This window comes from Babylonia areolata, chromosome 20 (genome assembly GCF_041734735.1).
Source record: "Babylonia areolata isolate BAREFJ2019XMU chromosome 20, ASM4173473v1, whole genome shotgun sequence".
Lineage (NCBI taxonomy): Eukaryota > Metazoa > Mollusca > Gastropoda > Neogastropoda > Buccinidae > Babylonia > Babylonia areolata.
The window spans coordinates 55553401-55567851 of record NC_134895.1 but is presented as its reverse complement, the minus strand read 5'-3'; the positions used below and the strand labels follow the sequence as shown (position 1 = coordinate 55567851).

The 14451-nt window shown below is 50.5% G+C and overlaps 1 protein-coding gene across 1 annotated transcript in view; it reads left to right on the top strand.

The window, feature by feature from the left end:
* The first annotated feature begins 247 nt into the window (after positions 1–247).
* LOC143295211 (uncharacterized) overlaps positions 248–14451 on the top strand; it is a 14218-nt gene continuing 14 nt past the window's right edge. The window contains exons 1-3 of the mRNA XM_076606785.1: positions 248–759; positions 13159–13280; positions 13809–14451. The exon at positions 13809–14451 is cut by the window's right edge and continues 14 nt beyond it. Of these exons, the coding sequence (XP_076462900.1) occupies positions 261–759; positions 13159–13280; positions 13809–14451 (1264 nt within the window). The 5' untranslated portion in view covers positions 248–260. The remainder of the gene's footprint in view (positions 760–13158; positions 13281–13808) is intronic.

Below are 14451 nucleotides of genomic sequence, written 5' to 3'. Positions count from 1 at the left end.
GAAGGAAACACCTCCTGTGCATCATAGCTCTGTGCACCGTCTCCACAACACTCCTCCTCTTCGCCACCCCCACCCCCACCCTCCTGCACCTCCCCCTGAACTTCACCACCCACCCCTTCAAATCATCCATCTTACACCACAGCGGCGCCGCTGACGTCAATACCGCCATCGTCAGTGATGACGTGGGTTCTGGTTCCGGTTCCTCCTCTGACAACGTCACCACCACCACACCGCCGCCATGCGCCAACGTGTTTCCGGACATGCTGCACGGACGCTGGGTGCCCAGGCAGAACGTCAGCGCGGAGAGGAGGCGAGAGATGGACGACTACCTCCGCCAGACCCGCGCGGAGTTCGGCATTCCGGCCACGTTGCAGCGGAGCGACGGGCGCTGCGGGGATCTGCCTTACGACGGGGTCCCCCTGTACCGCCACATGTGGTTCCGCTCGCTGTGCGACCCGCACGGCCCGACACCCTGCTGCTTCCGGTCCCGCTGTGTGGGGCGGACCCCGGCCCGGTGCCGCTGCCCTTCCTGTCTGGACACCAGGGTGCCCGTGCACGCCGAGCTCAGCGATTGGCTGCCCGCCGCCCGGCCCGCGTGCCGGCCCCGTGAGGTGGGGGCCCGGGAGGCGTGTGAGGCCCTGCGCGGGACCCGCCTGGTGCTGGCCGGGGACTCCTTCGTCAGGCACATCTTCGTGGCCCTCGTCATGCTGCTGACTGACGACTTCAGGGCAGGGGCCCTCCGGAAGGACGCCAAAGCTGGTGAGGGTGTGTTGGGGGGTGGAGTGCGGGGTGAGGGTTTGTTGGGAGGTGGGTGGTGAAAGTTTGTATATATATGTAATACACAGACACAGACACACAGAGACACAGAGACACACATACAGACAGACAGACACACACAAAACAGGGTAGAGCAGGGTGGGGTAGATTAGGGCAGGGCAGGGCAGGGCAGGGCAGGGCGGAGCAAAGCAGGACAAGACTTAGACTTAATTTCTCAAAGAGTCACTTCGTTCAAACAAATCCATATGCACCACATCTGCTAGGCAGATGCCTGACCAGCAGCATAACCCAACGCGCTTTGTCAGGCCTTGAGAGCATGCATAGAAATGTGTTTACCTATCAGAATGGATTTCATCAACAGAATTTTGCCAGACGACAAGTCTCTCGATGCAATGGGTTCTTTTTCAGTGCATCGAGTGCGTGCTGCACACAGGACCTCAGTTTATCATCTCTGTCCAATGACTACACGCTCAGTATATCGTATCTGTCCAGTGACTACACGCTCAGTGTATCGTCTCTGCCCAATGACTGGTGGTGGTGTGTCCATCGAGATCGATGATGACCATCGTTGTCATCCAGATGGGGGATGGGGGGAGGGTGGTGGTGGGGTGGGGGGAAGAATGCTCATGAATCTATCTGTGAGTGCGCAGATGGCTGAATAGTCCAATCTGCGCACGAAATGTCCGCTGACAGTTGGGGCAGACAAAGACAGGCATATCATTGTCAGGGAGCTTGTTTGCCCGTGACTTTCTGGCCTGCCTCTTCTGAACAGCTGCAGCAGTCCTGTTGGCCTCGCACAACCTGGCGCCTTTGTGCACAGCAGCGCGCCATTTGTCACGGTCCACTGCAGATTCCTCCCAGGAGTCAGGGTTGATATCAAACGCTTTCAGAGAGACTTTCAGAGTATCTCTGAAGCGCTTCTTCTGACCTCCGTGTGATCTCTTCCCTTGTTGCAGCTCGCCATAGAAGAGCCTTTTGGGCAGCCGATGGTCTGGCATGCGCGCCACGTGTCCAGCCCAGCGAAGCTGGGACTGCATCAGGATGGTGAAGATGCTGGGAAGGGTGGCTTTTGCGAGCACCTCTGTGTCAGGGGTCTTGTCTTGCCACTTGATGTTCAGTAGCTTCCTGAGGCATGTTGTGTGGAAATGGTTCAGCTTCTTGGCATGTCGTTGGTACACTGTCCAAGTTTCGCAGGCGTACAGTAGTGTGGGGAGAACTACTGCTCTGTAGACCTTTAGCTTGGTCTCAAGACTAATGCCTCTTCTGTTCCAGACATTTGCATTGAGTCTACCAAAAGCTGCGCTTGCTCTTGCAATCCTGACGTTCACTTCATCGTCGATTGTCACATTTCGTGACAGTGTGCTGCCAAGGTATGTGAACCGCTCCACCGCACTGAGTCTCTGACCGTTGACTGTGATGTTGGGCTCAACGTAGGGTTTCCCTGGGGCTGGCTGATGGAGAACTTCAGTTTTCCTCGTGCTGATGGTAAGGCCGAAGTTCCTGCTGGCAGTGGCAAACTTGTCGACGCTGAGTTGCATGTCAGCTTCAGATCCAGCGTTGAGGGCACAATCATCAGCAAACAAAAAGTCTCTGATGATGTCTGTCATGACCTTCGTTTTTGCTTGAAGCCTTCTGAGGTTAAACAGCTTGCCATCTGTTCGGTACTTTAGGCCGATTCCAACATCGCCATCTCTGAAGGCATCAGTAAGCATTGCAGAGAACATGAGGCTGAACAGCGTTGGAGCCAGGACGCAGCCTTGCTTGACACCATTTGTGACAGCAAAAGGAGCAGATGTTTCACCATTGTCCTGGACTCGAGCCTGCATGCCTTCATGGAATTGGCTGACCAAGGAAATAAATTTCCGAGGGCATCCGTACTTGGCCATGATCTTCCACAGTCCCTCTCTACTCACGGTGTCGAAGGCCTTAGTGAGGTCGATATAGGTGGAGAACAGATCAGCATTTTGCTCCTGACATTTCTCTTGCAGCTGCCTTGCAGCAAACACCATGTCAGTGGTTCCGCGCTCTTTCCGGAATCCACATTGGCTCTCAGGCAAATGACCTTGGTCAAGGTGTGCTGTGAGGCGGTTAAGTAGGATCCTGGCAAGTATCTTGCCTGCGATGGAGAGCAAGGAAATGCCCCGATGGTTATCACAGGCTTGCCGGTTCCCCTTTCGCTTGTACAAGTGAATGATAGATGCATCTTTGAAATCCTGGGGGATCGTCTCTTCTTTCCACATGAGTGAGTACAGCTGATGAAGCTTCTCAGTCAGCACAGTGCCTCCATCCTTGTAGACCTCTGCTGGTATGGAGTCTGAGCCAGGTGCTTTGCCACTGGATAGCAGACGGATTGCTTTCTGGGTCTCAAGAAGTGTTGGCGGATCGTCCAGTGCTTCGTTGGTGGGGACTTGTGGGAGACGGTCTATGGCTTCATCATTTATGGAGGAAGGGCGATTTAAGACACTGTTGAAGTGCTCAGCCCATCGTTCGAGAATGTTCTCCTTCTCGGTGATCAAGGTATTCCCATCTGCACTGAGGAGGGGGGATGATCCTGAGGATGTGGGGCCGTAGACTTCTTTTAAGGCATCATAGAACCTCTTCATATCGTGCCTGTCAGCATATCCCTGGATCTCATCAGCTTTGTCACTCAGCCACTTATCCTGCATCTGGCGTAACTTTTGCTGAACAGTCCTGCGGATGTCATTGTATGCATCCTTTTTTGATGTGGACTTTGGGTTGCTCAGGTGGGCTTGATGCAGACGGCGTTTCTCATCCAGAAGCTGCTTGATTTCATCACAGTTTTCATCAAACCAGTCTTTGTGCTTTCTGGTCATGGGTCCCAGGGTCTCTGAAGCTGTACTATAGATCAGCTCACGCAGGGTCCTCCAGTCAGACTCCACATTCTGGTTGTCCAGAGAGGCGGATTCCAGACGATCTTCCAGCAGCTCCACAAAGGACTGTTTGATGGTGATGCTTTTCAGCTTAGCGATGTTGAGCCGTTTTGGAGCCTTCTGGCCTTGGGGGCGTCTCTTGGGTTGGATTCGAATATTCAGTTTCGAGACTACAAGGCGATGGTCTGTCCAACACTCGGCGCCGCACATGGTCTTTGTTACACGTACATCTTGCCTATCCCTTTTCCTGACGATGACATAATCGATGAGATGCCAATGCTTTGAGCGAGGGTGCATCCATGACGTCCTGTTACGGGTAGGGAGGCAGAAAACTGTGTTGGTTATCAGCAGTTCGTGCTCTGCACAGGTCTGAAGCAAAAACAATCCATTTGGGTTGCAGTGGCCCACACCGTGCTTTCCAATCACTCCATCCCAGGAGATGTAGTCAGAGCCAACTCTAGCATTGAAGTCCCCAAGAATGATGAGCTTGTCTGCTTTAGGGATGGCAGCAATGACAGAGTGAAGGTCCTCGTAGAACTTCGCCTTCACTTCATCCGGGTTGGTCATGGTTGGGGCATAGGCACTGACAATGGTGAGGTGCTTCTGGCCAGATGCCAGTGGGAGTTTCATGGTCATAAGCCTATCGTTGACTCCCTTTGGGATTCCAGCTAGCTTGCTGACAAGTGCTGTTTTTACTGCAAAACCAACGCCAGCCTCACGTCGCTCTTCGCTTCCTCGTCCACTCCAGAAGAAGGTGTAACCAGATCCCCGTTCACAGAGCTCGCCTTCGCCTGCAAGCCGAGTCTCACTCAAGGCTGCGATGTCGATGTTGTATCTGGCGAGTTCGGATGCAACTAGTGCTGTTCTCCTTTGGGGTCTGTCCGCGTTATCTCTGTCCAGGAGAGTCCTTATGTTCCAAGCACCAATGGTGAGAGGAACGATCCTTGTTTTTTTCTTTTCTTTCTCTTTGTTTCGACCGCTGATGTAGGGTCCCCGCCAGCCGCGGTATGCTGGCCAGGGTGATATGGAGCAGGCAATTTTTAGGGCACCTTTTCTAGCCCCTTCCTCATGCCAGGGAAGTGAGCAGTGCATTCCTAAAGAGGGCTGCTCAGACGCTCAGACGGCTGCCGAGCTCCATCGCTGCTCCTGTCGACGAAGAACGACCCTATAGCCTGAGCCGCCTGCGTGCAGGTCTGCGGCTGCGACTGCCAGTGTACCCACACCTGTCGTTTCGTCGCTCGCCTGTCGCCACAGGACTTGGGGGTGATGAAATGATGAAGGATGAAAGGTCATTTTGGATGACTGATGACTTGCGCGATGAGTTTGTTTAAAGTGAAGAGGAGTTGCGCAACGTCAACCTCACTCTCTCGTCCGGGTCCACCAATTTCCAGTGGCAAGACTAAGTCGAGACGACTGGAGGATGAGCACGGATGCAGTGGATGACCAAGATATCCTTTCGGTGTCTCATCTTGCACTCCACAGTGCGTTGCTGTAACCGCCTTCCTCTCCGTTGAACCGATAGGTTTCTTCCGCAGAGTCTGCCGGATCCAGACTTCGCATACATGGGTAGACACACCCCGGGGGCCAACTGCGTGTGGCATGCACACAGCACAGTGGAGCTAGATGGCCGTCGGTGGCTCTCCTGAGCCGACGCCCTTTTATGGATCTCCATAAGGGTGTCTAGCCACCCGCCTCACCAGTCCCAGAAGGGAGCGGTGGGAGTGCCGGTTTAGTCGTCGGCAACCCGACCCTGAACAGGTTGTACTGGATTACAGGTTACCAGTAGCAGATCTAATGACCTGACCTGACCTACACGCTCAGTGTATCTTCTCTGTCCAGTGACTACACGCTCAGTGTATCGTCTCTGTCCAATGACTACACGCTCAGTGTGTCGTCTCTGTCCAATGACTACACGCTCAGTGTATCTTCTCTGTCCAATGACTACACGCTCAGTGTATCGTCTCTGTCCAATGACTACACGCTCAGTGTATCGTCTCTGTCCAATGACTACACGCTCAGTGTATCGTCTCTGTCCAATGACTACACGCTCAGTGCATCGTCTCTGTCCAGTGACTACACGCTCAGTGTGTCGTCTCTGTCCAATGACTACACGCTCAGTGTATCGTCTCTGTCCAATGACTACACGCTCAGTGTATCGTCTCTGTCCAATGACTACACGCTCAGTGTATCGTCTCTGTCCAATGACTACACGCTCAGTTTATCGTCTCTGTCCAATGACTACACGCTCAGTGCATCGTCTCTGTCCAGTGACTACACGCTCAGTGTATCGTCTCTGTCTAATGACTACACGCTCAGTTTATCGTCTCTGTCCAGTGACTACACGCTCAGTTTATCGTCTCTGTCCAGTGACTACACGCTCAGTGCATCGTCTCTGTCCAGTGACTACACGCTCAGTGTATCTTCTCTGTCCAATGACTACACGCTCAGTGTATCGTCTCTGTCCAATGACTACACGCTCAGTTTATCGTCTCTGTCCAGTGACTACACGCTCAGTTTATCGTCTCTGTCCAATGACTACACGCTCAGTGTATCGTCTCTGTCCAGTGACTACACGCTCAGTGTGTCGTCTCTGTCCAATGACTACACGCTCAGTTTATCGTCTCTGTCCAGTGACTACACGCTCAGTTTATCGTCTCTGTCCAATGACTACACGCTCAGTGTATCGTCTCTGTCCAATGACTACACGCTCAGTGCATCGTCTCTGTCCAGTGACTACACGCTCAGTGTGTCGTCTCTGTCCAATGACTACACGCTCAGTTTATCGTCTCTGTCCAGTGACTACACGCTCAGTTTATCGTCTCTGTCCAATGACTACACGCTCAGTGTATCTTCTCTGTCCAATGACTACACGCTCAGTGTATCGTCTCTGTCCAATGACTACACGCTCAGTTTATCGTCTCTGTCCAGTGACTACACGCTCAGTGTATCGTCTCTGTCCAGTGACTACACGCTCAGTGTGTCGTCTCTGTCCAATGACTACACGCTCAGTTTATCGTCTCTGTCCAATGACTACACGCTCAGTGCATCGTCTCTGTCCAATGACTACACGCTCAGTGCATCGTCTCTGTCCGATGACTACACGCTCAGTGCATCGTCTCTGTCCAATGACTACACGCTCAGTGTATCGTCTCTGTCCAATGACTACACGCTCAGTGCATCGTCTCTGTCCAATGACTACACGCTCAGTGCATAGTCTCTGTCCAATGACTACACACTCAGTTTATCGTCTCTGTCCAATGACTACACACTCAGTTTATCGTCTCTGTCCAATGACTACACGCTCAGTGTGTCGTCTCTGTCCAATGACTACACGCTCAGTTTATCGTCTCTGTCCAATGACTACACGCTCAGTTTATCGTCTCTGTCCAATGACTACACGCTCAGTGCATCATCTCTGTCCAATGACTACACGCTCAGTGCATCGTCTCTGTCCAATGACTACACGCTCAGTTTATCGTCTCTGTCCAATGACTACACGCTCAGTGTGTCGTCTCTGTCCAATGACTACACGCTCAGTGTGTCGTCTCTGTCCAATGACTACACGCTCAGTGTGTCGTCTCTGTCCAATGACTACACGCTCAGTTTATCGTCTCTGTCCAATGACTACACGCTCAGTTTATCGTCTCTGTCCAATGACTACACGCTCAGTGCATCATCTCTGTCCAATGACTACACGCTCAGTTTCATTTTCCGTCAAACTTGGCAGAAAGGGCGAGAGCCGGAATCGGACTCAGACACTCACTGACTCTGTATTCGCAGATGAGCGTCTAAACCATTCTGCCACCTTCCTCCCTTATAGGATAGGACAAGACAGGGCAGGACAAGACAGGGCAGGATAGGTCAGGGCAGGATAGGTCAGGGCAGGATAGGTTAGGCAGGATAGGTCAGGCAGGATAGGTCAGGGCAGGGTAGGATAGGTCAGGGTAGGTCAGATCAGGGTAGGTCAGGGTGGATCAGGTCAGGGTAGGTCAGATCAGGGCAGGATAGGTCAAGGCAGGGTAGGTCAGGGCAGGGTAGGTCAGGATAAGTCAAGGCAGGGTATATCAGGGCAGAGCAGGGTAGGGCAGGGTAGGTCAGGACAGGGCAGGGTAGGGAAGGGTAGAGCAAGACACACACACATACACACACATTATTATTATTATTATTATTTGACGTGATCAAATTCAGAGGAACGAAAGACAAGACGAGCAGCATAGTTCTGGACTTTCTGAAGCCTAGCAATGAGGTAGCTGGGTGAACCAACAAGTAGGGAATTACAATAATCCAGGCGGAACAGCACAAAGACACAGAGGAGAGTTTTGGTTGCATCTTCAGTCAGGAGATGACGAATGGAAGCAGTTCTACGAATTTCAAAGTAACACAGATTGCATATATTTGCAACATGCTGCATAGGAAAGAGACTGGTCGAGTATGACACCAAGATTACGGACGGAAGAGGAAAGAGGAATGTCGGTGCCACTGAGGGAGACTGAGGAAGGCAGAGAGACTGAGTGGCAAAGTCTTTGTGGGGTGATAGTCATGATTTGTTTTATCCTCATTTAATTTTAGCTTGTTTTCAGTCATCCATGTCTTCAGATCGGAGATGCAGGCCTGAGCAGAGTCAATGAGAGAGGGAAAGAGAGACGGAGGTCCCGACAGATACAGCTGGTTGTCAACAGAAAAGCTATGGTGGGACAACGAATGATGATTCACAATGGTGGAAATCGGTTGTGTGTAAAGAACAGAATGGGCTCAAGCACGGAGCCTTGTGGCACACCAAACTGTACGTCGGACGGGGAAGACGAAAGACCGCAAACAGAAACAACATTGGAATGGTCAGAGCGGAACCATGAGAGAGCAAGATCGCAGATATATGCATACATTTATATATGTGTACATATATACATATGAGTGTGAGTGAGTGTGTGTGTGTGTGTGTGTGTGTGTGTGTGTTGTGATGATGCATATCTGTGTATATCATATATTCTCGAAAACGTGCGTGCATGTGTACACGACAATACTTTGTCCACAACACGAAAGAAGAGTGCCTACGCCCCAACCATGACCAACCCGGATGAAGTGAAGGCGAAGTTCTACGAGGACCTTCACTCTGTCATTGCTGCCATCCCTAAAGCAGACAAGCTCATCATTCTTGGGGACTTCAATGCTAGAGTTGGCTCTGACTACATCTCCTGGGATGGAGTGATTGGAAAGCACGGTGTGGGCCACTGCAACCCAAATGGATTGCTTTTGCTTCAGACCTGTGCAGAGCACGAACTGCTGATAACCAACACAGTTTTCTGCCTCCCTACCCGTAACAGGACGTCATGGATGCACCCTCGCTCAAAGCATTGGCATCTCATCGATTATGTCATCGTCAGGAAAAGGGATAGGCAAGATGTACGTGTAACAAAGACCATGTGCGGCGCCGAGTGTTGGACAGACCATCGCCTTGTAGTCTGGAAGCTGAATATTCGAATCCAACCCAAGAGACGCCCCCAAGGCCAGAAGGCTCCAAAACGGCTCAACATCGCTAAGCTGAAAAGCATCACCATCAAACAGTCATTTGTGGAGCTGCTGGAAGATCGTCTGGAATCCGCCTCTCTGGACAACCAGAATGTGGAGTCTGACTGGAGGACCCTGCGTGAGCTGATCTATAGTACAGCTTCAGAGACCCTGGGACCCATGACCAGAAAGCACAAAGACTGGTTTGATGAAAACTGTGATGAAATCAAGCAGCTTCTGGATGAGAAACGCCGTCTGCATCAAGCCCACCTGAGCAACCCAAAGTCCACATCAAAAAAGGATGCATACAATGACATCCGCAGGACTGTTCAGCAAAAGTTACGCCAGATGCAAGATAAGTGGCTGAGTGACAAAGCTGATGAGATCCAGGGATATGCTGACAGGCACGATATGAAGAGGTTCTATGATGCCTTAAAAGAAGTCTACGGCCCCACATCCTCAGGATCATCCCCCCTCCTCAGTGCAGATGGGAATACCTTGATCACCGAGAAGGAGAACATTCTTGAACGATGGGCTGAGCACTTCAACAGTGTCTTAAATCGCCCTTCCTCCATAAATGATGAAGCCATAGACCGTCTCCCACAAGTCCCCACCAACGAAGCACTGGATGATCCGCCAACACTTCTTGAGACCCAGAAAGCAATCCGTCTGCTATCCAGTGGCAAAGCACCTGGCTCAGACTCCATACCAGCAGAGGTCTACAAGGATGGAGGCACTGTGCTGACTGAGAAGCTTCATCAGCTGTACTCACTCATGTGGAAAGAAGAGACGATCCCCCAGGATTTCAAAGATGCATCTATCATTCACTTGTACAAGCGAAAGGGGAACCGGCAAGCCTGTGATAACCATCGGGGCATTTCCTTGCTCTCCATCGCAGGCAAGATACTTGCCAGGATCCTACTTAACCGCCTCACAGCACACCTTGACCAAGGTTATTTGCCTGAGAGCCAATGTGGATTCCGGAAAGAGCGCGGAACCACTGACATGGTGTTTGCTGCAAGGCAGCTGCAAGAGAAATGTCAGGAGCAAAATGCTGATCTGTTCTCCACCTATGTCGACCTCACTAAGGCCTTCGACACCGTGAGTAGAGAGGGACTGTGGAAGATCATGGCCAAGTACGGATGCCCTCAGAAATTTATTTCCTTGGTCAGCCAATTCCATGAAGGCATGCAGGCTCGAGTCCAGGACAATGGTGAAACATCTGCTCCTTTTGCTGTCACAAATGGTGTCAAGCAAGGCTGCGTCCTGGCTCCAACGCTGTTCAGCCTCATGTTCTCTGCAATGCTTACTGATGCCTTCAGAGATGGCGATGTTGGAATCGGCCTAAAGTACCGAACAGATGGCAAGCTGTTTAACCTCAGAAGGCTTCAAGCAAAAACGAAGGTCATGACAGACATCATCAGAGACTTTTTGTTTGCTGATGATTGTGCCCTCAACGCTGGATCTGAAGCTGACATGCAACTCAGCGTCGACAAGTTTGCCACTGCCAGCAGGAACTTCGGCCTTACCATCAGCACGAGGAAAACTGAAGTTCTCCATCAGCCAGCCCCAGGGAAACCCTACGTTGAGCCCAACATCACAGTCAACGGTCAGAGACTCAGTGCGGTGGAGCGGTTCACATACCTTGGCAGCACACTGTCACGAAATGTGACAATCGACGATGAAGTGAACGTCAGGATTGCAAAAGCAAGCGCAGCTTTTGGTAGACTCAATGCAAATGTCTGGAACAGAAGAGGCATTAGTCTTGAGACCAAGCTAAAGGTCTACAGAGCAGTAGTTCTCCCCACACTACTGTACGCCTGCGAAACTTGGACAGTGTACCAACGACATGCCAAGAAGCTGAACCACTTCCACACAACATGCCTCAGGAAGCTACTGAACATCAAGTGGCAAGACAAGACCCCTGACACAGAGGTGCTCGCAAAAGCCACCCTTCCCAGCATCTTCACCATCCTGATGCAGTCCCAGCTTCGCTGGGCTGGACACGTGGCGCGCATGCCAGACCATCGGCTGCCCAAAAGGCTCTTCTATGGCGAGCTGCAACAAGGGAAGAGATCACACGGAGGTCAGAAGAAGCGCTTCAGAGATACTCTGAAAGTCTCTCTGAAAGCGTTTGATATCAACCCTGACTCCTGGGAGGAATCTGCAGTGGACCGTGACAAATGGCGCGCTGCTGTGCACAAAGGCGCCAGATTGTGCGAGGCCAACAGGACTGCTGCAGCTGTTGAGAAGAGGCAGGCCAGAAAGTCACGGGCAAACAAGCTCCCTGACAATGATATGCCTGTCTTTGTCTGCCCCAACTGTCAGCGAACATTTCGTGCGCAGATTGGACTATTCAGCCATCTGCGCACTCACAGATAGATTCATGAGCATCCTTCCCCCCACCCCACCACCACCCTCCCCCCATCCCCCATCCCCCATCTGGATGACAACGATGGTCATCATCGATCTCGATGGACACACCATACCATACCATTTGTGTATATCATATATTCTCGAAAACGTGCGTGCATGTGTACACGACAATACTTTGTCCACAACACGAAAGAAGAGTGAGGCAGACAGAAAGAAGCCGAGCGGCAGGTAACACGTGTCTGGCTGTCACACCTGTTGTCAGCGTGCAGGAACAGGCAACAGAAATAACGCCGGGGTGTCTGATTTAACAGGGGGTCTGGGGACAGACTGGATTACCATCACGACACGTTACATATGTTTACATGGGCTATATAAACGCACCACTCTATCTCTGTCTCTCTGTCTCTGTCTGTCTCTGTCTCTCTGTCTCTGTCTGTCTCTCTGTCTCTCTGCCCTTCCACTGTTTAGGAAGAAAACTGGAGCGGAGATAGGAAAGAGATAGGAAAGAGAAAACTGGGGTGGAGATAGGAAAGAGAAAACTGGAGCGGAGATAGGAAAGAGATAGGAAAGAGAAAACTGGGGTGGAGATAGGAAAGAGATAAGAAAGAGATAAGAAAGAGATAAGAAAGAGATAGGAAAGAGATAAGAAAGAGATAAGAAAGAGAGCTCTACAATCAGCAGACATGGGAATTACGGTCTAGCTGGACTGAAATGATTCCTGATTCAAGTATATGGACTGAAATGATTCCTGATTCAAGTATATGGACTGAAATGATTCCTGATTCAAGTATATGGACTGAAATGATTCCCGATTCAAGTATATGGACTGAAATGATTCCCGATTCAAGTATATGGACTGAAATGATTCCCGATTCAAGTATATGGACTGAAATGATTCCTGATTCAAGTATATGGACTGAAATGATTCCTGATTCAAGTATATGGACTGAAATGATTCCTGATTCAAGTATATGGACTGAAATGATTCCTGATTCAAGTATATGGACTGAAATGATTCCTGATTCAAGTATATGGACTGAAATGATTTCTGATTCAAGTATACGCTCAACTCGATGAAGTTTTGTATCCCGCTATCTATGTATACTTACCATTATTCTGTTCATTATATATGTGTGTGCAATATGTGTATGAATGCATGCATTTAGAATTATGCATGCATTTAGAATTATCATTCTGCGTACACTTTTTGGAAAATTCTGCAGAAAAACCCACTCCGAAAGGAAAACAAATAGAATTGAAGGCAGAAAAAAACACACAAGACAAGAAAATGGTTGCGCTCTCAGTGTAGCGACGTGCTCCCCTGGGGAGAGTAGCCCGAATTTCACACAGATAAATCTTTTGTGATTAAAAAGAAAAAGAAAAGAAAATAGGGAAAAAAGAGAAAAAAGAAAAGAAGAAGAAGAAAAAAAAGAGAGTAATACAACAGTAATACAAGTGTCGTAACCACTGTGCCACCTCTCTCTGGGTTTGCAGGTGTCCGCAGCACGTGCCGGGGCATGATGTAGTATTGAACTCAGACCCTCACAGACACTGTGATCAGCAGACTAGTGTCATAACCACTGTGCCACCTTTCTCTCTGGGGTTCCAGGTGTCCGCAGCAAGTGCCAGGGCATGATGCAGATCAACGGGCTGCAGTGCAGGGACATTCTGGACCAGAACCGCACTCTGTGCAACGGCACCGTGCAGGCCACCTACCTGGAGATCTTCCAGGTGAATGATAAAAAAAGATTATTTTTCTGCCCTAATCCCGCTTCCCCCTACCCCCCCCCCCCCCATCCCCCCCTCTCTCTCTTCCTTCCAGTATTATGTTTTTCTTTCTCCAATCACTGAGACTCACCCTCTTCCATCTTACGTTTTGCACTCTATCTTTTCCACATTCTGTTTTCTATTTCTGTCTCTGTGTCTCTGTCTCTCACTCTCTGTCTCTCTTCCTCCCCCACCCCTCCACCTCAGCCACCCCCTTTTGAGTTGAATAATTCTTCCCCTACCATTGATTTTCAGAGACGATGATTTCTAAGCAATATTAAAAATAGAAATAATGAGGATAGAAATGATGATAATAATGATAATAATAACAATAATGATAATAATAACAACAATAATGATAACATTCATAATAATAATGATAACAGTAATGATGATGATGATGATGATAATAATAATAGCATCACATAATTTCAGTGTAATATCATCATCTCAGATGAAGAACAGACTACAGATAAATAAAACAACTTCCAGGTGAACAAGGGCAGGTTCCTGCTGCCTTACCTCCAGACCCAGACCTCCAGACACCGGAAGCTGCTGCTGCTGCTGGGTGTGGGCATCCATGACGACTTCCGGGCGGACTACATCTGGTCCCTGTTTCTGAGGCCTGTGGTGGAGCACTTCACCAACACCGCCACCCCTTCTTCTTCCTCCTCCGCCAAGCCTCCTCTTGGGAACCGCTGGACGAACGACACCACGCTGCCTGGAGGAAAATATGTTAATTTTTCTTCTTCCTCCTCCTTCTCTTCCTCCTCTTCCTCCTCTTCCTCCTCATTCTCTTCCTCCTCCTCCTCGTCCTCCTCCAGGAAAGACGTTCCCCAGTCGTCCAGTTCGGGCGGTGTCCGCTGGTCCGGGCGGAAGTGGCCGAAGATGATATGGATCAACACGCATGCTCCGGGGCTGCTCAAGTCGCCTCTGTTTCCGGCGCAGTCTTTGGAAGGAGTGCGGTTCTACAACGACGTGACGTCACGTCTGCTGGAGCCCTACGGTGTGCCCGTGCTGGACACCTTCAACATGACGGCCCCTCTGCACTCTGTGGACGGCACTCACTACGGCTACGGCGCCAACCACCTCAAGGTGCAGTTCCTGCTGCACTGGGTCAAGGAGCGGCAGGCCA